Source organism: Alosa sapidissima, chromosome 6 (genome assembly GCF_018492685.1).
Source record: "Alosa sapidissima isolate fAloSap1 chromosome 6, fAloSap1.pri, whole genome shotgun sequence".
NCBI classification, from domain to species: Eukaryota; Metazoa; Chordata; class Actinopteri; order Clupeiformes; family Clupeidae; genus Alosa; species Alosa sapidissima.
In genome coordinates this window covers 15,425,624-15,450,025 of record NC_055962.1, presented here as the reverse complement: position 1 = coordinate 15,450,025, position 24,402 = coordinate 15,425,624, and the positions used below count along the sequence as shown (strand labels likewise).

At 44.7% G+C, this 24,402-nt stretch overlaps 1 protein-coding gene and 1 long non-coding RNA gene across 2 annotated transcripts in view; one reads left to right on the top strand and one right to left on the bottom strand.

Annotated features, from left to right (window-relative positions):
- Positions 1–355: 355 nt before the first annotated feature.
- Positions 356–24,402, top strand: part of pum2 (pumilio RNA-binding family member 2) — a 28,654-nt gene continuing 4,607 nt past the window's right edge. The window contains 20 exon segments of the mRNA XM_042095665.1: positions 356–552; positions 2,500–2,833; positions 5,943–6,011; positions 6,637–6,742; positions 7,072–7,259; positions 7,962–8,134; positions 9,642–9,978; positions 11,692–11,785; positions 12,141–12,242; positions 13,508–13,650; positions 14,182–14,299; positions 15,944–16,084; positions 16,712–16,950; positions 16,952–17,039; positions 17,800–18,030; positions 19,762–20,035; positions 20,995–21,124; positions 21,494–21,622; positions 21,880–22,017; positions 23,241–23,366. Of these exon segments, the coding sequence (XP_041951599.1) occupies positions 2,513–2,833; positions 5,943–6,011; positions 6,637–6,742; positions 7,072–7,259; positions 7,962–8,134; positions 9,642–9,978; positions 11,692–11,785; positions 12,141–12,242; positions 13,508–13,650; positions 14,182–14,299; positions 15,944–16,084; positions 16,712–16,950; positions 16,952–17,039; positions 17,800–18,030; positions 19,762–20,035; positions 20,995–21,124; positions 21,494–21,622; positions 21,880–22,017; positions 23,241–23,366 (3,147 nt within the window). The 5' untranslated portion in view covers positions 356–552; positions 2,500–2,512.
- LOC121711828 overlaps positions 17,736–24,402 on the bottom strand; it is an 18,950-nt gene continuing 12,283 nt past the window's right edge. The window contains exons 2-3 of the long non-coding RNA XR_006032456.1: positions 18,648–18,654; positions 17,736–17,746 (exon numbers count right to left, since the gene is read on the bottom strand). This is a non-coding gene — a long non-coding RNA (uncharacterized LOC121711828). The remainder of the gene's footprint in view (positions 17,747–18,647; positions 18,655–24,402) is intronic.

Sequence of the window (24,402 nt, the reverse complement as noted above, 5' to 3'; positions counted from 1 at the left end):
ATAATGTTTCTGCGAACCTGACATTTTAGTGCGCAGGTCTAGCGTACAATATGCATTCAGTCTGCGGGGAGGGCACTAGCGTGATACTCCAAACTCCTACATAGCTAGCACGTTCAAACCTAAATCATTAAAACACCGATCTCCACGGAAACAAAACAAAATAGCTGGATTGTCGACAACAGGGTATTTTTAAAACATCGGTATTCAGCGAAAAATACTGCGTGTAAGTACTAAGAATGTATCTAATTGGTACCACATTATATATATTCCAGAGAAATAACGTGGATTATTGCTTTGGTCGCTGAGTATTTCCCCCTTTTGTTTAGCGGGTAAGGCCCCTCTGTTTAGAACTTGGAGGGGGGCCATGTTGTTAGTGAGTGGTGTAGTTACCCAGCAGCGATGGTGTTTTGTTAATGCTCTCCAGACGGCATTTGGGTGATGCTCTATCTTTCAACGCTGTACATACGGCCTAGGGGAATGTTGTAATAGCATGTGAATAGCATTTCATTGGATTCATTTTAATACCGCATTTTAAGTATTTTACTTTAAAAGGTAAGATGCTTCGTTGTTTTATTAACAAAGCTTGCTGTATCTGTCCGACATAATCTAGCCACGGAGCTAACGTTCAAGCTAGCTAATGCTGTGTTAGTAAGCTAGATTCAAAGCTAATGTTATCGAGCTAAACTGGATTTGCCAGTTGACTACTGTCCTCAACAAGCATTATTTCCTGAAGCTAGCTTACATTCTCTACTCATTTCAGTTAATTAGCCTTTGAATTGGGGCAACCACTTTAACTGAATAATGGGATGTTCATTTTTAAAACGTTAACTTCAATGTTCATTCTGTATCCTGTTAGCGTTAGCTGTTGCTAGGGCAAATAAACCAGTCAGTTAGCCAGGTAACGTTAGCATGTGCTTGGTAGCTAGCGTTAATTAGGTTTTAGCAATGGTATCTGGCTACCGAGCTGCTGTGTTATTATGTGATCTGTAGAATAATGGCTGAAGCCAGGCCAAAGCTAGGTGGGTTTCTAAGTAGACAATATTAGCTACGCATATTGTCCTACTCCGTGCCAGATGAGATTAATTGCTTGCTAGCCATTTGTAAAATACTGCGGGCTAGTTGACGTTAGCTGATGTAACGTCAGCCTGGAAGATGTACATAGCAAGGTTTTGATCGGAAATACGATTCTACCACCCATTTATGCTCTATGGTGGTAATCAAGACCATCATTTAGTTTGTTCGATGTCTAACTTGGCTACCTGGAGTAGTTGATTGAGTTTATCCTTTCAACACGATATCTACCTTTGTTTGCTTTTGCAACTTGGTTAGCTAACGTTACTTCGTCTACTTATCATACATTAACATTACATTAACATTACTTGACTGAAATGCAAGCACGGCCAGCTAGCTGGCTAGGAAGCTTATTTCTGTCGTGTACATATATCTGTTACTCGCTAGCCAGCCAGCTAGCTAGCTAATTGTTATCTGCAGAGATCCAACTCGCCATTTTATTTTGAACCATCTCCCGATTTGCCCATTGATCCCTATCTAGTTAAATTAACGTTACCACATAGCAAGGAGAACAACGGAAGGCAGATCTCCAGCTATCTTGGCTATTTAACTTTTTGACGATTAGATTTTAATGCTACTCGATTAACTCGTGATCATATGATTAATCTTTAGCCCAACAATACCCAGATGAACTGGCCGTGCTAACATGAGCTACTATTGTATGCGAGCTAATGTTAACGCTACTTATTTAGCTGCAAGGTAATAACCAAGATATTTTGTCCTTAGCTAAATAGGTAATATCACAATAATGCCTTAATCGTTTCAGTGATGGTGAATACCTACACTGGCTTAGTATACATTAAGTTGACATCTGTGTAACAACTTTGTAACAGTTATTGAAGCTAACGTATAGGAACTTAGTCATTTTGACAGCGTGCTTTACGCGAAAGCATTTTACCCCCTTGTTGGTTAGCCAATCTCGCTAACCGTCAACATGCATTCAGACCCTGTAGATGGTTAACTTTTTCCAGAGCTGGTACAACTATATATTTTTGTTATTATGCTAGTTAAACAGAAAACGTAATACTAACGATAGCCAGAAATTCTTTGATCGGATTTAAATTGGGCATATTATGACAGATTCGTTCGGAAGATACAATGTAACGTGTGTAGGCCTGCTAGGCCAAGTTGTCCAAATTAGTCAAAGGAAAAGCTGTGTGTGTCGTAACTTATGTTACCATGACTGTAACCACCGAAAACATTTACAGTAGCTAATGGTGGGTAGCAGTTCGATTGGGGAGGGCAGATAATGTGTTGTGTGCAGAATTCTAGTATTACATTGTATTATTTAGAAATGCCGTTTTTTAAAATGTTTACTGTCTATTGTTTGTTTGCACGTAAGTGATGTATGTATATGATTGAAAGGAAAGAACAATAGCTCTTCAGTGTGTGTATATAGGAAACAAACTGTTCTTTATTTTCTGCCAGGTTTCCCCGTGGAATGAGCGTTCCATGCAGCATCCTAGGTATGAATGACGTTGCCTGGCAGGAGACACGAGGTGGGATGCTGCACACGAACGGTGCCCCTGAGACCGGAGGGGTGAGGGGTGGTGGCCAGGGCCCTGGAGGCACGCACCCTCTGCAGGGCATGGACAGAGGGGCCAACCCCACCCCGGGCACACCGCAGCCACCCCTCAGCGGCCGCTCCCAGGACGACGCCACCGTCGGGTACTTCTTCCAGAGGCAGCCAGGGGAACAGCTCGGGGGCTGTGCCACCAGCAAACACCGCTGGCCCACTGGCGATGGCAACCACGTCGATCAGGTATGACCTGGGTGGGCCGCCTTATCCATCTAGCCCACTCTTATGCTGCATTCCAGAAACTTCGAAACACAAACTCGGTCAGAACAATGGAATGCCACTTTAAGTCGGAGTTCCCGCTTCTAAACTCGGGGCAAGTCGATCTACCCCTACTTCATACGTCCGAGTTTTCTGGAATGCAGCATTATTAGTGTATGAAAATATCTTGAAGGATATCCTAGAGGTAGTTGAACAGCGATAGATTTTAAGCATTTTAGCATTCCTATTACGCCTAAGCAACTTGTGTGCAAAATAAGAATTTCCCTTGCTCTGACACTGGAGTATGTGACAGAATGTTGATCCAAAGGGGTTGTATATCATAAAGGTCATTCTAGTTACTTTCTTGAGATCCATTGGTATTTACAAAGCAACTTCACAGACTAGCTCAGAATAACTCCAGACCTCAATGGGATTTTTTACTGATGGTTTCTGTGGTGTTGTTTGAAGCGACAAGCGCTCTTCCTCAAAATCTTCTCACTGTGTCATAATGAAAATATTGCTCAGTACTCCCCTTGGCTTCCCAAGCTCTTTCATGTTTATCTAAATAAATCAGATGACGTGAAGGCTGGTTCAGGGGCCGTAAGAATATGCTTAAACTGAGAGTTCAAAATACTGATGGACTGAGTGAATATTGAGCCTGTGACGAAGGTCTGAGTAAAGTTCTAAAATTACCTGACTCTGAAGATGAGATGGTGCTAACAAGAAAGTAGTTCTTTTTTTAAGCCTCTGAACTCCAGACCTCAATGGGAAAGCCTTTAGCTGTTTTGTTATATGGAGCCATGGCAAGACAGGCGACATACTGTTAAGAACAAAATTATTTATACCCCTAGCAAATATTGATTTAATGTTTTTCTCTTTAATATACCAATATGTTTGTTCTAAATGAAAATTACACTGCCACATGGCTAAAGGTTGTAAGACAATGGGGTAAGAACATGGAATTAAAAAAAGAAGCGTTTTCCCCTTTTTTAAAAATTTTATGAAAAATGACATGTTGATGAGCTCATGATGAGCTTTCAAAATGATTCTTATAATACCTACCAAGCCTCTTCATGTCTCCACAGTGATTCTAGTCCACACCTTTTTAGCAGCAATCCGGGTTTTGATTCTTTGTCATCACTCTGGCCTTGTGCTCACTTTTTGGATGGATTGAGGTCTGGACTCTGGCTGGGCCACTCTAAAATGTTGATATTGTCCTCTGTTAACCATTTCTTCCCTTGTTTGGCTGTATGTTTTGGATCATTGTGTGGTCCAATGCCGTCTATTGGGGTAGGTCTCTCAGCACACTGCCTGATCTTTTCCTCCAGAATCTTAATGTAGTCCCTTGTTTTAAGTGTTACCGTTTCCTTTGAGAAGTTCACCAGGTTCCCCTGGTTGAAACAATATCAACATTTTAGAGTGGCCCAGCCAGAGTCCAGACCTCAATGCGTCAAAAAAGTCAGTACAAGGCCAGAGTGATGGCAAATAATCATTCCTGCCTAAAAACCTAGATTGCTGCTAAAAAGATGTGGTCTAGAATCATCGTGGAGTCATGGAGAGGCTTGGTAGGTATTATCAGAAATATTTTGAGCGTTGTAATGGCAAAAAATATGTTTCCGTTGATTATTTGAAAAGGGTATGAATTATTTTGGACACCATTTTTCATTAAAAAAATCAAAAACATAAATGCTTCTTTTTCTGATTCCATGTGTCTACCACATTGTCTCGCAACCTTTTGGCATGTGGAAGTGTTGTTTTCAGTCAGAACAAACACATTGATAAAGAGAATCAACATTAAATCAATATTTGCCAGGGGTATGAATAATTTTGTTCTTAACTGTATTCTAGTTACGCAGTGATCATATCGGCATATTCAAAGTTGTAATCAAATCGTGAGCCAGACGTTTACTCAACTGAGTTAGTCAAGGAAAGAATGTGCAGGCAGTGTACTTATTTAGAGCACTTCTGGAATACAGGGCTTGCCATGTGTCCTATAGTGAGGTTTTGGTTTCTTTTTTAACTATCTGTGTCACTGACCCGCTTCACCCTACCCCATCAAACAAAGCCAGCAGGGTGTACCGCTATCTCATGTCAGTCTTACAATGGAAAAGAACACCCCATGGTGAAAGCATGAACATACTACCTTTCATACTGGGCCCACGGCTTCACCAGAGCCCAACAACTAGGAAGAAAATGACTTTTTTTTTTTTTGTTCAGTACAATAAACAAATAAAGGCTTCTCTCCCTTTGTCTAAAAGCTGCTAGATGATGAAAATATGTGATTGCTGAATATGCTGAAGGGGGTCCTTCAAGGAATCTGGTCTAAATCTAAGGATTATTACATCCTAAGTAAATGGTTTAGAATATGCACTGTCTGAATTGTGTGACTGTAACTAATCTTTGCACACTTTGTGACCATACCCACCATCTAGCTCATTTAAAAGGTTCCGTAGACTTTGAGTAGCCCCACCTTTTCTGTCCACTTCCATGGAATCATGGTAATTTCCCAGCATTTTTTGCCTTCTAATCTTCCCAAGAATTACCAAAGATGATTCAGAGAGTTGAAGAAGTTAGAAGAAAAGAAAAGCCATTGGAATGGGCAGTTCTTGTAACTTGTAGCTGTGCACCAGTTATGGTGTTGTCATTTAAAGCAACACCAAAGATTTTTTTGTACCTTTTAAAATAATGTTTCCAAAATTGTTTCCATGGTTCATCAACTCGTAACAGGGTGAACGGCACTTCTGCATTCGCTTCGCGGCCCTCTATCGGCTATAACCGCACTATGTAAGTTTGCCAGATCGGGTAGCGGGCCTGTAGTTCGATGGAATGAGACATAAGAAACTACACATTTGACTTGTATGATGTCGCAATACATAATACTTTCATAAAATCATGCAACATATTCTACCTTGTCTATGGACATTGTTATTTGCAAAGCCGTTGCTGGATAAACAAATAGCGTACGTGCAACAGAGGAAAAGTTCTTTGGTGTTGCTTTAAAAACTTGATAAAGTCAAAATGCAGCCCACACACAGGTGATTACTGCATGGCTGGAAAGACAACAATGAGGATTGAGGTTTTTCTCCCTCCCAAGGTGCGTGCTGTGGACGAGATGAACTACGATTTCCAGGCCTTGGCTCTGGAGTCTCGTGGGATGGGCGAGGTAGGTTGCACACTGAGCCTGAGGTGTGTGTGTGTGTGTGTCTGTCTGTGTCTCTTTCTGTGTCTGAGTGAGAGCGAGAGAGAGAACGAAGCATACGCTTGGTCAGGATAATTTGGAAGTCAGCATTATTGTGTATACTCAGCCATCCCTCCCTCCGTGGCGAGGCTGATATTAATTTCCCTCCCGCACAAAGGGTAATATTTCCTCCTTGAAACTGATTAAATAGCTAGTCTGTAGAGTTGGACGCTGTGGTGAGCAACTTATTGGTTCTGAAGTTTCACCAGGTGTATTGCCAAGGGGCTTGCACTTCCTAAACAGCATTTGTTTTGTTGTTGTAGGACTGAATAATTATTAAGACTTATCATTGATCTTTGTGCTGTATCGTTAGATTTGCTCGTCTTGGCTGTATTTCCTTGGGGCTTGTGGTAACACTTCTTTTACAACCGTTATCTGCATGAAAATTAATTTGTCATATTGAAATGTCAATTTGGCTGGAAATAAACCAGATTGTTAATGGGCTGGTGCTTGTTTATTGCATATTGCCTCAAGGGATTACAAAATAAAAATGGTGCTCATGTTTGTTTGTTTGTTTGTTTGTTTGTTTATTTATTTGTTTATTTTGAAGCTACTGCCTGCTAAAAAGCTGTGGGAATCGGATGAACTGCCCAAAGATGGAAGGAAAGGGATGCTACTGGGGGAAGAGTGGAGAGAGAACGCCTGGGGATCCTCCCGTAAGATCATTTAATTCACTCCCATCTTATTTACCTTGATATTTAGGTAGCCAATAGGTGATTTGTACCTTCATCTATAATGAACGGTTAACAGACAGTATCTAGTTTGAACTGATATGTACTGATATATACTAAAATGTACATAATTCTCAAGTAAACCGTGGGCTCAAGTATTGTATGTATGAAACAAAAATATTAAATTCTGTCTCGGATCATAGAAGATAATGAGTCCTCCATTTCTGTGTCTGTCCTTTTCACTCCTTTCACTCGTTGTTTTCCCCTCTTTTGTCTCTTCCTCCCCTATCTGTTCTCTCCTCCTCTTCCTCCAGACCACTCCGTATCACAGCCCATTATGGTGCAGAGGCGACCTGGCCAGGGTTTCCACGGCAATGGAGACGCCAGCTCGGTGCTGTCCCCGCGCTCAGAGGGCGGCGGCCTAGGCGTCAGCATGGTGGAGTACGTGCTTAGCTCCTCCCCAGGCGACAAAATGGACGGCCGCTACCGCAACGGAGGCTTCGTAAGTCATGGACCGCCCTTCTGGAACATTCTGTATGCAGTCAGTAGAGTAGAGACAAACCAGCAATCAGGGCTGCCTATAGGATAGTATGCAGTCAGTAGAGTAGAGACAAACCAGCAATCAGGACTGCCTATAGGATAGTATGCAGTCAGTAGAGTAGAGACAAACCAGCAATCAGGGCTGCCTATAGGATTGGGGATAACAGGTAAGGTCATTACTCACCAAGTACTCCACAGGGCTTAAAGTTCTCAGGCACTGTGCCGGAATTCAGGGACCAGGCTGTTAAGGATGTGAGAAAAAAATATTTATGGTCGCGTTGAAAATTTCTGATTTCAGGCAAAAATGTTCCGAGCCCAGATAACCTCTGAAGGTGCAAGATTGGCTAGTTATGCTACTGAACACATGTTGTGTGCAGGCAGCAGCGGAGAGATGGATAGATAGCCACGTGTTTGAATGGTGCAATCAATAGTTCTAATCCAAGACGTACAGTCCTGGCTCTGCGAGTGGGAATCTTAGTGGCCCAAACCTTTCCGTTAACAGTTTCAATCCATCAACGGATTGATTCAAGATCACTGAAAAGAGGGGTGTGATTTGATTGAGAGTGGGTGGGTTATGCATAGGCTCTGAGATGCTGTTCATAGACATTAACAACGTCCAACAGTGACCAAGTTCAAATTCAGTGGAAATGTTCTGTTATTTCAGGGTGGAGGAGACGGGGACCCAGACGGCCGAGAGAAGGGTGACCCCAAAGACAAAGCGTCCCCATTCGAGGAAGACAAGAGTGCCGAGATGAAGGTGTGCGAGGAGGGTGACGCTTCCAAGTCCAACGGGAGAGGTCTGCTCAATGGCATGGACCGTGACTGCAAAGACTTCAAGTAAGCCGACCAGCCAGCCCACTCCTCACACTACTCCTAATACCTTGCCTTTGCTCCCTGACGTTTCCTAGACGTCTTCCTAGAAAATCTTTTTCCAAACACCTTTCCAGTACACACCTGCACAGATCCGCTATATTGAAGCAGCATTGGAAATTCAACAATAAAAGCTCTGTTGGCAGTCAGGGAGGTTGCACATGGTTGTTTATCACATGTTAAATATCTTGTTTACCAGGACTTGAAGATATTGACACATTGCGTTTGAGAAACAATCCTTAATGATGCCGCTTTGGACTTCCAACACAAACTCCAACCAGTCTGTGTAACTTTCCTGACTGCCTTTCAAACATTCGCTCTGTGCCGCAAACTCAAACATTTGCTCTGCAATGTCTGTCAGAATTGTGGAGGCAGTCCCAGCCAAATGTACTACAAAAGCTGTGCAAAAATAGACCACAACGACAGTATGGAGGAAAGGACAGATAATTGCATATTCATATTCCAAAAGCTTCCACATTAGAAGACAAATTATAGGAAGTTCAACGCAAGAAGGGCAGTTTCTTTTGTCAGACGTGTTTTGGCTTTGTCTGAACTGAATTGTTACATGGGTTGGAATGAGTGCTAGCGCCATGACTTAAAAACCAATAACATTATCTCAGGCCAAAGAGGAGCTTTTCTGTAACGACCTCATTCACCTCAACTGCCCACTGATTTCCCAATGACTTGGTTTGGCTCCAAGCTGATTGTATTGGTTTGTGAACACATGGGCGAGATGGGAGTTAGACAAGATAAGAGAATAGAGGTCTGTGTGTGTGTGTGTGGCTTTCAACAGGGGCAAACAGGAGTCATAGCTCAGTTTAAATAGGTTATGTTTTGGAGCCCCCCTACAATTATTCTTGTGCCTATGCACTCTTTTTTTTTATTTTTATGGTTTGCTTATGAAATTAAGTTTGGCTCAGAGGTGAGAAAAGCAAGCACTACACTTCTGCAGTGTTTCCACTTTTCCCAGAGACCGATAGGTGTGTGAACCTCCCGGGCCGGTTGGCATTCTGCTGAGTGGGGATATTGCTCTATTCTCGAGCGTCTCTTTATCTAAATACCGTATGTCTGCTTTAGAATTCAACATACTCACCTGCTGCCTCAGGCCGTTAGACCTGATGCAAGCTGCTCAAGTGTGGAAAGGATCTGTAATTTAAATGCCTGCTCTCTCTCTCTCCTCCCACCTTCTGCCTTCCTCACCCATGCTGTCCATCCCTGTCATTATCTTTCTATCCCCCCCCCCCCCCCCTCTTGTCTACACACTTTACTGACCTCCCCCGTCCACCCTGTCTTTCATCATTTATTCTTTTCCATCTCTTTCCCTATTCCTTCTTTTCCCTATTCCTTCTTTTCTCACTATCTCTCTTTATTTCACATCTGCCTCTTTCCTCCTCTCCTCCCTCTCTCCTCTCCTCCCTCCTCTTTCCTCCTCTCCTCCCTCCATCTCTACCTCTCTCTTCCTCCCCCATGTCAGCCCCACCCCAGGTAGCCGGCAGGCTTCCCCCACCGAGGCGATTGAGCGCATGGGTCCAAGCCAGGCTGGGCTGGAGATGATGGGCCAGCACCACGCCCTACAGGCTGCCGCCAACGCTGCCGCCGCCGCAGCAGCAGTCGCCGCAGCGGCCGCCGCTGCTGCCGCCAACAAGCCCCAACAGGCGCCCGAGGACTTCCAGGGCCAGGAGCCCCAGGGACTGAGTGGCATGGAGCAGCAGGGGGTGGAAGCGCTGCAGTTCGACTACGCCGGCAACCAGATCCAGGTGGACTCCTCCGGCACCCCTGTGGGCCTGTTCGACTACAACTCTGGCCAGCAGGTGAGTAACACCAGAGCCTCGCCTGTCTTTGGTTGGACATGGGAGACCCTGTATTGTTGAGTCGAGTGGAGCATGGGCGTTCCTATTCCCACTATCTAACTCATGAAATTATAGAAAAGGGAGTATATTAGTAGGGATTTTTTTTCTTTTTCTTTTTTTTTTTTTTTTGTTGCTTTAACTTATTCAGTTGTTCCATAAATTATAGACATAATATGCATTTCTGCACTTGGCAGTAGTACCCCTTAGGCATTATCCTTATCCTTACTGCAGTACTACATCGGGCATGCACGCAACTGTAGTGTGCTGCAAAAAATAGCTTCCATTATAATCAATGGGTCTGGCTACACCTGACGGTGCGCACACTGAAAAAAATTAGACCAGTCCTCCAAAACTCTGTGAACGGAACGCTTCAGTTGGGCGCCTGTTGGGAGCCCGGCCGTTACTTATTATGACCGCCGCGCAGCGAAGCGGCGGTCATATAGGTTTAGTCAGATTTTTTTTTTTTTTTTTTTTTTCGCATGCCCAAATTTCCGTCAAGGATTCCCGGGACACTGAAAGACCGGGGTACACGAAACTTGATGGGCATGTAACCCCACATGGATAGCATGGAACCATCGTTTTTCGTTTTGATCTGTAGCCCCCCCGCTGGACTGGACCCCCCGAAAGGAGGGTAGGGCAGACAGTTTTCTGTAAATATCTCGAGAACCGTAGAGTTTAGGAGGACCATTTTTTTTTTTTGTATGTTGATCTCAAGGGGCCATGTCAACCCATTCCATAACCACTCATTTCATGTATAGCGCCACCTAGTTAAACACAAAAAAGTAAAAATGAGGTGTTGTAATCGCAGGTATCTGTGACCTAACATAGTCAAAACTGCACGAAATTGGAAGGGATCATTATGACACCCTCTGTATGCACGCCAAGTTTTGTGGAATTCCGTTCATGGGGGGCCACACAATAAATTAATGGACCCCCCCGAAAGGAGGGTATGGCAGACACAGTTCTCTGTGAATATCTTGAGAACTGTAGGGCCTAGGATGACCAATTTTTTCCGTATGTTTGCCTCCAGGGGTCATGTTAACCCATTCCATGTGCACAAACAGATACACACACACACACACACACACACACATACATACATTCACAGTAATCATACGTATGACACATACTCACACAGTGAGTAGACATATGTACGCATGCCTGCACAGGCACATACGCAGGCACACACACACACACACACCCACACACACATAACATAAACATGTACATGCACACAATTCAAGAATTTCTCAGAATTATGAACAGGCAAGATGGAGGTGGGGTTGTATGAAATGAATTTTACATGTGAAATCTATGAACTACTTGTACTTGTTGTCTAGCAGATACTAGTGAGAATTGAGTGTGGATAATCCAATTTAGTGAGACAGTTAGAATCATATAGGCCTTTCAGCGTGATTTATTTTTGTGGAAAACATGTGCTGGACTGGGCGGCGGTCATATTTTGTACCGCTTTGTACATCTAGTTGGGATTCCTAGTTGTGTAAGAAAGAACAGATGAACGCCCTCTTTGTTCATTTGTTTGTATTGTAGAAATGTATTATGTAGTATTCCATTTTTTTCCCTCCAAATTTGGTTGGTGCATCTCCACATTGGGTGTAGTCTCTATGGTCTTTTGGTGTTTGTTTGACCCTTACCTGTGCTCTGCTTGTCCAGCTGTTCCAGAGGTCCAATCACCTGACTGTCCAGCAGCTGACTGCAGCCCAGCAGCAGCAGTATGCCCTGGCCGCTGCTCAACAACCACACCTCGGTAGGTCATGTGTCAAACACAAACACAGTTTATGATGGTGGGGCTAGGGTTAGCATGCGGGAAGTAAGTGTAAGTGTGTGTGTAAAAGAAAATCCTTGACCATCCCTTTTATGTGGCCCACTGTATTTTTGTCTGAAGATTTCTGACCACCATATGCCTGGTTGTCGTCTGTCAGAGTCCATGAAGGGTCTCGGTTCAGTGTAGTTTCTTGTTTTATTGTTTGTGTGTGTGTGTGTGTGTGTGTGTGTGTGTGTGAGAGAGTGTGTGTGTGTGTGTGTGTGTGTGTGTGTCAGTCTGTTGAGACTGTTTCATTGAGATTCTCTTAACCCTGTTTGTTGTGTTTTTGCTTGTGTAGGCCTTGCTCCAGCGTTTGTGCCAAACCCTTACATCATCAACGCTCCTCCTGGTGCTGATCCCTACACCGCCGCTGGCCTGGCCGCCGCTGCCACACTCGCTGGTGAGTGCAACAACACTCTCACACACACACACTCTCACTCGCGTAGCATGTCAGCCTTATAATCACACAAGTAAGTTAAGGGTAGTGGGCGTGTACAGTATAACATTGAAGTTTCAGTGACATGGGATAACGATAAGGACATATCGACAATATTGTTGGGGATCACGGTCAGAGCTAGTGTAGGTCAGGGCTATTCAATTTGTTTGTAAGTTCATGCCAGTTCATGAAAAGTATCACAACCGAAAGGCCGGAGATTACAGCTTGAAATATTAGTTATTAGGCCACCGATGTTGGATGATGCTATGTTGGAAAATGAACATTGTAAATAATATCTGGGTTCATTGAATTCAACATAGCATTTTAGAATCTTGAATTGTTGCGGAACGGAATCTTATGTTCGAATGTTCAAAAACCCACTAAGGGTTAACAGAAGATAGAATAAAGTACAACAGCAGCAATATAGGAGTTCATATGTTGTATTTTGTAAATGCACAACAACATAATCAGCCGGTTGTTGATGGTTATTTTGTTGTATTTGTGTTTTGGGAATATTTCAGGCACAGGCCCAGGCTACCGCATGCGGTTACATTGTGAAGGTGATACTAACTCTATTGCTAATATGGTTAATTAAATGTGTGATAACAAATCAACAGGTGAAATCTGTGCTTTGCGCAGTAACTGCTAGGTCCACACGATGCCCAGTGAGTACAAATAGGATTCAGACACTGTTCAGGTGAATTAAATGTGTGTAATCGGTCGCGTATGTAACTCTTCTCGACTTATATATTTGTTACATTTAACGTTCCCACCATTTAAATGAGATGACCGTGTTCACCAATTAACGTTACTTACACTGGATCTTACAGCTAAAGAGAGGGATGTAAATTGTCATGTTGAAACTATTTGCGTGGTGCAACCCGTTAACCATTAGTAGCTCATGAACTCCAACATAGTGTCAATTGACTTTGAAACTAAGCTAAGATGGAGTTTACGTTCAACTTGCTCAAACGGCTGAGATGCAGTGGCTGCAGGACTACAGAGTCAGTGAGGGATAACAGAGCGGAGAACAACTAATGCGCTTGCTAGAGATGAGATGTCTTTTTGAAGGGCTAGTACAAATTACCTCGCGGACCGGACTTGGCCCACGGGCCGGCAAATGAATAGCCCTGGTGTAGATGCTCATGTTGTTTTAGTTATCTTTATAGTTATCGTTCCTGGTGTGAACGGCCCTTAATACAAGATCACATTGTCTACCCCCAATCAAGGTCCTGCTGTCGTGCCGCCACAGTACTACGGAGTCCCATGGGGTGTGTACCCAGCCAACCTTTTCCAACAACAGGCTGCGGCAGCTGCCAATCACTCGGCTAACCAGCAGGCGTCCAATCAAGGACAGCCTGGACAGCCACAGGTGCGTACATAACAAAAGGATTTTATTGCAAAGACACTATGTGAACGCATTACCTATGTCCTAAATATCACATACATTGGTATATCTGTTTTCCTAGCTTTTTTTTCTAGACTATTGTTGATTTTTTTTATTTTTTTTATTTTTTTTTTTAATTATTAAGCTCTGCAGTTGGCTTTGTTAATCTTTACTAAGAACAGAACACCATACATTTTTTTTTGTATCCGCGCACACTTCCCTGTAATGATAAAGTAACGGGTCTCCTGTAAGTTTCCCCTCCCCTTTGCCCTTTCAAACCCGCGTTCGTACTAAGTTGCAGGAGAAGTGGTTAACAATTCAACTTTAGCGTGTTGACTTCATTCTCACATCTCTATTGTTAAATTACCCCTGGAAAGCTGGTTTTTACTCTGTGATAATGCGTTATAGATAACTGCCAGTGCCAACTGCTGTCTCCAAATGAGACAAATGTGTATGGTAGTGAATTGATAAAAAATCCTTAATAATGTTGTATGTTAATAAAATGTTGACCTGCAGGTGATGCGTGCAGGGAACAACCAGCGCCCTCTGACCCCGGGTCAAGGTGGGCAGAGCCAGCAGGAGTCTCTGGCAGCCGCAGCGGCCAACCCTGCCTTGGCCTTTACCAGCATGCCAGGTGAGAAAACAGCCCCTCCGTACTGGGAATTTACACCGCAAGCAAGTTCGCCTACAAAAAATATTTTGAGATTTGGTATCTTGCAATTTTTTTCTATGGGAAAATAACATTTTGAATTATCGCATCTGTTCAACTCTCCCTGGGACAAAGAAGTCTGAAATGCAGACGTTTTGCTCAACACACTTTTGTCCTCTATTTTTGAGTGGGTACTGTGATCTTTGGTACGTTAAGACGGCACACTTAGATTTTTGCTACCCCAGAGCTAACTTGCGATGCAACTTGCCATAGGTAGTTAGCTTCAGTTAACACCCGGATCTCCTTATATGGGCAAAGATGGCAGCTTTGGTTCCTTTTTGTGGGCGAACTTCAGAGATCTATTTACGTTTCTAACGTGGCGCTACAGTGTGTTTATCCATGTGGTTTTCTGTGTACGCTTCATATACACTGTTAAAACATACAAATACACTTTCCTCCTCTATGTAATATGTTCATAAAGAGCTGCCAGTATAAACTGATTTCTAAGGGAATTCTATTGCTAGCAGTAGACTGATGTCAGATGGGCGACTAAAAACCGCTCTGGTGTAAATTCCCAGTTACTGACGTGAGGTCAGCCAGGTGGGTGAAAAATAATGAAGCAGTGACTACTTTGATGGTGAAATAGTTGATTGGTCTGGTGGTTTGTAATATTAAACTTTAAGTCCAGTACAGCAGGATCTTCCTTTTCTTCTAGGTGGTGAAGAGACAAGTGAATAAGCTCCCATAGTGTTTAAAATCCTTTTACAACCTAAAAATGTAATTTTAAATTGCACTTTGACATTAAATTCAGGTAAAGTGCAGTTTAATCAGTTGATGATCTTGTATGGACTGTGGCCCAATGTTTAGTCAAAAATGTAACATTTTTGATTCAAAAACAGTAAGTGTGGCAGTAGGATGTTTTTTTTTTTTTTTTCTCCCCCCCCCCCCCCCCCCCCATGTTGTTTTACTGACAATGCTTAAAGTTAAGCTTTGTAAAAAAACTGGTAGAAAATGGAAAGGGCAACTACATTTTAAAATTGCCCTACAATACAATATTTGCATTTATGGCTTGTACTGAGCAAGAAGAAAGAAGAGAGCATTCTATAGAGTCTCCTTGCACATCTTAATTACCGCATATTGGACACATCCCCTGTAGGTCTGTAAGATGTAGTGTAACTGGTGTTCACTAGCCTCTTGCCCTGATGATACACAAGGCTATTTTTTTTTAGTTTGTTTTGGGGCTTTTTTACGCCTTCATTGAGAAATGACCGAGAAGAGAGTGACCGGAAGCGAGTGGAGGGGAGAGATTGGGTGGGATTGGGAGGTGACTGCGGTCGGACTCGACTCAGTTCCAGTGGGCACTTGGACCCGAATGTGGTACGAACGCTGTGTCTAGTTGTGCCTCCTCCCCCCACAATGCTACTTTTTTTTTTTTTTTAGCAATCTTGCTTAGTAGTGTTATTCTGGCACATTCACATCTATATTGGGCAACAATCTATGTGAGAAAGAACTTTGGATGACAATTCATCTATGACCAATCAGAACACATGGAACTGGTTACCTGGTTACCAACAAGTTGTGAGTGTCTGACCTAAATGTCTTTATTTGTGTGTGTCGGTGCTCTCACAGGTTACCAGGTTCTGGCCCCTGCGGCCTACTACGACCAGACCGGTGCGTTGGTGATGGGTCCTGGAGCGCGCACAGGCCTGAGTGGACCGGTCCGGCTGGTGCAGACCCCTCTCTTGATCAACCCTGCCGCTGCTCAAGCCGGTAAGCACCCTGGGGCTGCCCCGAGAGCTGTTTTCTCTCAGTCATAATATTCTCTCTGTGTGAGCAGTTACCACACCCTTGGCTGTGGACTCCAGTAACATTCAGGGGTGTCACATTGAGCGCTGAGGCTTTTTATAACACTAATGTAAGTAGAAATCATTATTAGAAGCCATTATTGCGAAGCCATAGAGGAATTCTAAGAGCAGCAGTGAACACAGCTTACATTTGTTGAAGTGCACTTTGACTCTTAAGTAATTGGCAGTTAGTTTGGCTCCAAATAGCCCACTAAATGGACTTTCTGGCTCACTTTTACATAAGCACACTGTGTCACTGTAATAGCAGTTCCATACTGTTGCAGTATATTTTTATAAAAAAAAAAAAAACATGTCTTATAAATATAAACATGTATCTGTTTATGTAAGAACATATCAAAGTGGCTGTTGTTTTTTTAAGATTCTTTCCTGTATTTGAGAGGTGCAAGCGTATACATACACATTCTCAGCTGCTAAACTTTTGATTATATTTTGAACTTTGGACAAGGCTTTTGAAGATGATTGACACTTCTGTGCCCTCTGCATCCTCCCCTTCAAACCCACCCCCTCTCCCCCTCTCTCCCCAACCCTGTAGCTGCAGCGGCGTCCGCCTCTGGCTCGGGCAACAACATGTCTGGCCCGGCCAACGGCCTGTACCGCTCCATGGGCTGCCAGCAGCCGCAGCAACAGCAGCAGCAGCAGCAGATGCAGCAGCAGCAGCAGCAGTCCAGCGGCCTGCCCTCCAGCTCTTTCTACGGCTCAGGCTCCGTGGCGCCCACCTCCCAGAGCAGCTCGCTCTTCTCCCACACCACGGCCCAGCCGCCGCCGCCCCCCGCCACAGAGCTCCTCGTTGGGCTTCAGCGGCACCGGCGGCTCCCTGGGCGTGGGCCTTGGCTCGGCGCTGGGCGGCTTCGGATCCTCAGGTGGGTTTGAGGAGGAGGAGGAGGGAGGAGGGGAAGCAGGAGGAAGAGGAGGGAGGAGGAGGAGAGGAGGAGGAGGGGGGGGGGCGTTTTTGAAAGTGTGGTGGGATGGGATGATGGATGTTTTGAGGTTTTAAGTTTCTGAGAGGGAGTGAGAGAAGTGTCTATTACGGAAGCCGAGTGAGGCCACGTCATATTTTTTTTCACCTTGTTATCTCGAGATATCAAAATAATTAATTTGTGATTTCGGGAAAACAACACAATTAAGTCGAGATCTCGAGAACAACCAAATATCAAGATCTCGAGAAAACAACACATTAAGCGTTACGACTCATGCCCCCTTTTTGCTTGACTTCTTTCAAGTTTGTAGGCTTCTTTTCCTTCATCGTCATGTCTTTGATCAGAAGTGTCTGAATTATTCCCAGTATTTTTAGTGTAATAGACTGATATACCACACACTTGTGTTGCTTAGATTGAGGAGGGGGAAAAAAGCCAAAAAAAGTATTCACAAATGTATTTGGAAAACAGTCCAATGCATTATAATAGCTGAAGTGAATTAACTAAAGATTAATTAAAGCTTAATTTGCTAAAGATTAGTATAGCTCTTAATGAAGTGATAATGGCTTTTATAAATCTAAGAGGATTTGCTAACTTGCTCCATCTGTTGCTTGTCCATTTGTACCTCCATCCTCTTCTCTCTCTCTCTCTCTCTCCCTCCCTCCAACCCCCCCATTAATATACATCTCTCTCGTCCCCCCTGCAGTGGGTAGCTCCAGCAGCAGCAGCGCGTCTCGCCGTGACTCCCTGCTGCCCAGCTCTGACCTGTACAAGCGCGGAGGCGGCAGCAGCCTGACCCCCATCGGTCAGCCCTTCTACAACAGCCTGGGCTACTCATCCTCCCCCAGCCCCATCGGCCTGACCCCGGGACACTCCCCACTCACCCCACCACCCTCCCTGCCCTCCTCCCACGGCTCCTCCTCCAGCCTCCCCCTGGGTAAGACCCCACTGCCCCAAACACAACCACTAGCACATTTGGTGGATGTCAAACCCCATAGTTCTCACCAGGGAAAACCACCAGTTTTCTAGGCTTTCTAGGGAACAATGCTTGAACATAAAACTCCCAGTGGTTCAGTGTGTGTGTGTGTGTGTGTTAGTGTTGCACGGTGTATCGATACTAAAAAGGTATCACGATGCCTTCACGCAAAAAACGATACGATTTCCGACGTTTTTAGAATCGATACTTTATTAAAATTGACATTCTGTGTCTGCGTGAACTGCCCTCCCTCCTCTGCTGCTCTCACTGCTCCTTGCACGCATCTAGGCAAGTGGGCGTGTCAAGCAGGCAGCTCTGAGTGAGAGAGTGCGCAGCCAACGTCAACATACAGTAGTTCTTTGCCGACCGTCCTCGGCCTTGTGGATAAAACAAAAGGTGAAGTGAAATCTGCAACTATTTCGGATACATCACGAATAGCGAAGGCAAGCCATCAGGTACACAGAGGCCTGTTTGTGAAATATGTTTCAAAGTCATTTAAAAGCAGGCTACGCATGGAACTTGGCTAAACACCTCGCAGACATATCCCAACATTTTTGTTTAAAGAACGACATGTTAACGAATATTCTATAGAAAACACGACTACATGGTTAGTGCCAAGTTCTTCTCTTCTGTTTTAGTCTAGCCTAAGTGAAACGAGTATGGTTCTCTGGGATAAAGCGAACCTTCCTTCATCAATGAATTTGACGAGACATAACGAGCTGTAATCATAGGGTGCCAACGTGATGAAGGCAGAAAGTGCAATGTTCACGCCAGAATAACATTACCATAACTTGTAAACAATCTATTTCATGTTCGGTCAGTACTACTGGTAATATTTCTCATGGCATGTAGACTGCAATTTGTTCAATACGTATTGCCCAGATGTAGGATAGGCTACCTGAAATGCGCTAATTAAAGCCCACAGCATATAATACCACCAAAGCGTGTTGAGTCCTAATAATAATAGCGGGTTATTGTTACGTGGTAGCAAATCATGTTATCAAAGAAATAGACGTAGGTTAATGTAGGAATGCACACAGACATATTGCAACATGTAATGGTGTAGGCCTATCTGACGAAGACCTGAGTGGTTGGAACGTCGTACTTGTACACTGGGCGCAAAGAAGACTATCCTCACATTTTTACAACACAATGTAAATGAACTATAACAAAAAAATAAAGGACTTAATCACACAAAGTAGGCCTACTATTTTACTGACTATAAAAATAATAATTATGTAGGAAGTTTAGAACCCAGAATTGACCTGCACACTACAAAAGTGCACCGAATTCAACACCAATGACTCAATACACTTGGAGGAGGTATGAGTCCTTTCTTTTCCAGATATCTTAGGATTTTGCCGTAGTATCGTTTCAGTATCGAGCATCGTGATATTTATGGCAGGTATCGTATCGAAGTCATAATTTTGGTATCGTGACAACACTAGTGTGTGTGTGTGTGTGTGTGTGTGTGTGTGTATAGACAGAGATTGGTATAGATGCACTGCAATCCTGTAGTTGATGAAATAACAATGTCACTGTTCTGCTTCCCGGCTCATCATGACTTCTGACCCTGAGCTCTCTGCATGCAGGCGGCCTGACCAACGCTTCTTATCTTTTTGTGCCCAACACCTAATGCTGTTTAGTCGGTTCCTTTCCGTCTCTCATGACCTCTGACCCCTCTGCACGCAGGCGGCCTGACCAACGGCAGCGGGCGCTACATCTCGGCGGCGCCGGGCGCGGAGGCCAAGTACCGGAGCACGGGCGGCGGCGCCTCCAGCCTCTTCAGCTCCAGCAGCCAGCTGTTCCCGCCGTCGTCACGACCACGCTACAGCCGCTCAGATGTCATGCCGTCCGGCCGCAGCCGCCTGCTGGAGGACTTCCGCAACAACCGCTTCCCCAACCTGCAACTGCGCGACCTGCCCGGCCACATGGTGGAGTTCTCCCAGGACCAGCACGGCTCCAGGTGGGTGCACACACACACACACACACACACACACACGTCGTTGTCTGCCTCATACAGATGAATCCATAAGCACTACTATATCATATACACACGACTCCATGGACGCACAAGCACAAAATAAGCAATACTTGTCCGTGCAAACACACACATCATTCTCTGTCATACAGATGGATGCAGAAGCACTACTATGCACTATGCCACTTCCCTCTTTTAGTAAATTAGTGAACTTGGTGTGCCACACACAGGCATTTCAGTGGTATAGATTACTTAGGTCTGTTTGTTACCCTTGGACTTGTAGCTGTCTGGTTACTATGTGGTGACTGTGGTGACTATGTGAACGTGCTCACAGACACATACATTGTTGTACCTTCATGGTAAAGTTTTGTAAATACACACAGATATACATACTCCCTTATATACATACTTCCTCTCACAGATACGCCCTTTCAATGTACAAACACAAGTTCCTCAAGGACTGACATACAGCAAGGTGCACTGCACTTGCCTTTATGCACGGATTCACCCACTTAAACATCCTAATTAGTCATTTAGAATACTTGTTTGTCCAAAGTCACAGGCATACTGGCACTTTCCTGGAAATTGCATCGGTGACCTCATTCTCAGCTGTTTGTGTGTGTACACACAAGGTAGACTCAAACAAGCCCTTTTCATGGTTTAGTTCTCCCCAGTGTGTCGATGGAAACATACACACAAGCAGGTGTACACAGGGGTGCCTAGGTTCGTGTGCGTGCATGTTTGCTTAGTCTAGTTTTGCTTTTGCCTTTGTATCTGTTCTGTTTGTGTGTCAATGAGGGAGAGGGGGAGAGAGAGAGTTAAATGAATGTATCAATGTGTTATAAATATGTGTTACGGTGTTTATTTGGGCTTCTGATTGCGTGCGTGCGTGCGTGCGTGCGCGTGTGCGTGTGTGTGTGCGTGTGTCTCCGTCTCCTCTCCAGGTTCATCCAGCAGAAGCTTGAGCGGGCCACCCCAGCGGAGCGGCAGATGGTGTTTGGAGAGATTCTGCAGGCCGCCTACCAGCTCATGACTGATGTCTTCGGCAACTATGTCATCCAGAAGTTCTTTGAGGTGCTAATATGCCCCCCACCCCCCCACCACCACCACCAAACTCCTTCCTGTGCAGCTCAGTTTAGCATACCTAGCTAAGGCGTTTGTTACTCCTTCATAGGAGCGAAAGTCTTTCTTTTTAAACCCCTTAAAAAATGATGATGAACTATAATCATTAGCTGTACATAGTGTTGCTTTGATAATGATTTTGCTCATATTGGGAGTACCTGAACACCTAATTGCAGTTTGTGTGATAATGTTAATGTGTTACTAAAGAGTGTGTGTGTGTGTGTGTGTGTGTGTGTGTGTGTGTGTGTGTGTGTGTGTGTGTGTGTGTGTTTTTTTTTTTTTTTTTTTTTTTTTTTTTTTTTCTTCCCCCTCCCCTCCTAGTTCGGCAGCGCGGATCAGAAGCTTGCATTGGCGACGCGTATCCGTGGGCACGTCCTGCCCCTGGCCCTGCAGATGTACGGCTGCCGTGTCATCCAGAAGGCCCTAGAGTCCATCTCCTCCGACCAGCAGGTAATTGTAAGTCAACCCGCCATTACTTACCCCTATTTTTAGCAGCGTAAAGATGACCATATTGCTGTTTTTATTTATTTTTTACAAGTTTAATGTTTGTGTGCTTGTAAATGGTAGTGATGTGGATAGATACGGATTCTTTTAGACAAGTCTTAAGTAATTGAAGGATGGCTGAAAGTGGTGTAGAATATTGTGATGTGATGTGTGTAGGGGTGTGGTTGATGAAGAAGAGGTGACTATTCTGTCCCGTTCTCTAGAGTGACATTGTGCGAGAGCTGGACGGCCACGTGCTCAAATGTGTGAAAGACCAGAACGGAAACCATGTGGTGCAGAAGTGCATCGAGTGTGTGCAGCCCCAAGCCCTGCAGTTCATCATCGACGCCTTCCAGGGACAGGTACGTCCTTTACACACGCACAGATACACCGTGCAAATCACCGAACACCCATGCACAACAATTACAGAGATAGCCCTTTGTTTGTGTACGTAGTTATATGGTGTGGGGTTCAGGAACATACATGGCAAACTTGTGCACATGTCTGGCGTTAGCTGCTGTGCGCTTCATTCACCATAGCCTTTTGCTCACAGACGCCTCACATGACACATTCACAAATGCCTAAAGCGAAATGAAATGAGTTGTGTCAGTGGATAAGGCTTTGCAGTAGAAGTCATCAGATTACAGCGGAGTCTCGTCCATTTAAAGGGATTAGATCTGCTTCACAGTTTTTCTCCCCACCCTCGGTGAAGGACCCTTAAATTCAGTTCCAAAATCAAATTCTCACTGTAGATATGAGACTCTGTTGATGTATATGCATTATCTAATGCTTTGTTTTGACGGACAGTGTTCATTTATGTTTCGTAAAAAAGTTAGCCATTTAATTAGTAATTGCCTCTAGGAGAACAAAGTAGTGTAGGATTCCATTGGCTCAGGTGCTCTAGCATTGCACTCCAGAGGTGCGGTTTAACTCCCCATAGGCATCATTTAAACCAAGCAGCTCTTAGGCGAGGATCACATCATCCAGCGGCAAGCGGCTAACGTAACGCAATGCTCAGACCATAATAAGTTTTATCTCGTTCCTAAGCAACACAAACGGTTTGTCAATTGAATACGCTCGCGTCGCGTAGCGCTTATGAATGTTGAACCAAGTTACCACCGTTCCGCTGCCGAACCATAGAGAACAATAGGAAACCTGCCACTTGCCACTGGCTAATGTGATCCCCACCTTAGTGTCTGCTGTTGTGTCCTTCATGGCAACGTGTGGCCTTGACAGTGCGCCATATTTGAGAGTGTTGTAGTGGTATGAGGAGACAGAATGAGTGCTTCTTACCCAGCAGTGCAGTTGACATTACAAGGATACAAGGAAGTTTATTGTCACATGCATATAGTTACTGGAAGTAAGAAATGCAGTGAAATTATGTCTGGTGTCAGCCTATTTGTGCATTAATGGGGGGGGGGGGGGTAAAAAGTGCAGTAGAGGAGGGGTTTAGTAGATTAAGTGGCAAGGGCTGCATAAAAAAGGTGGGGGAGGATTTGGATTGAGTGGGGGGCACCAACAAGGAGCACCCAAGAGCAACTGGCCTAATGTAGTGTCTGTCTGTGTGTGTCCTCCTGTCCTGTAGGTGTTTGTGCTCTCCACCCACCCATACGGCTGCCGGGTGATTCAGCGCATCCTGGAGCACTGCACCCAGGAGCAGACCCTGCCCATCCTGGAGGAGCTGCACCAGCACTCTGAGCAGCTGGGCCAGGTAAGCGCCACTACTCCAGCCCCAGGCTTCTCCTCCGGCCTGACAGGGGGAGGGGAACCTGAATCTTTTATTTATTTTTTCGTCTCGCAGCACCGTTCATAAGTGGGTGTGTGCGCTACGCCCCAAAGACTGCATGTCTGCATGATCTTGTTTTGGGTTATGTTATTGTTTGTTTGTTTTTTCTTTTAGTTTACATGTGTTGTCGTTGGCTATCATTTTGTACATATAACTGTTTAGGTTGTTGCCCTCGTGTTGAAACAACCATTGTGCTTAGATGAAGTGTGTGTGTGTGTGTGTGTGTGTGTGTTGATGCTGCCCCAGTGGCCTGTGCCATGTGGACACTGATAACCTGGATGACCTGAATCCACAACCCCTCCCCCATGCCCCCAACCCCACCCCACCCCACCCCCCAACCCCACTTATATTCCATCTAGAAGTATCAAGGCGTTTCATTGGAGATGACACACAAAACATATCATACAGGGTCCAGCGATGCGCTCTTCAAGGTCAGAGCAATGCACCTCCCCTCCTCCCACCCACTCTTCTTCTTTTCCTCATCTTCCTCGCACAGTCGCCACGGTGCAGCTTCCCCTCTTTGTAACCAGCTTTTCCTTTGTCTAACATAGATGTTGCCTTCCTCTTCCTTCTTCTGCTGGCTCTCTGTCCTCGGCTTTGCTAAAAAAAAAAATTAAAGACCACACACTACATCACTACACACACACACACACACACACACACACACACACACTACAATATACTATAGTGCACTACACTACACACACATGCAGCAGCTTTTTGTCTGCTGTGTCAACTGCTACCACAGGTTATGTAACTTCCTCTTTCTCCCCCAGAGGAGAGAGTGACCAGCCCAACCCCTCCTTTTGTCCTGCATACCCGCCTGCACTCATCTGTCCCGCTCTTCTCTTCCCTCCTATTTAACAGCCCCTCCCCACCCTGTTGTACTCAAAGACCTTCTGCCTGGCACGCCTCCTCCTGCCTCCTCCCTCTTTATTCCCTCCACAGCGCGCTCTCTCGT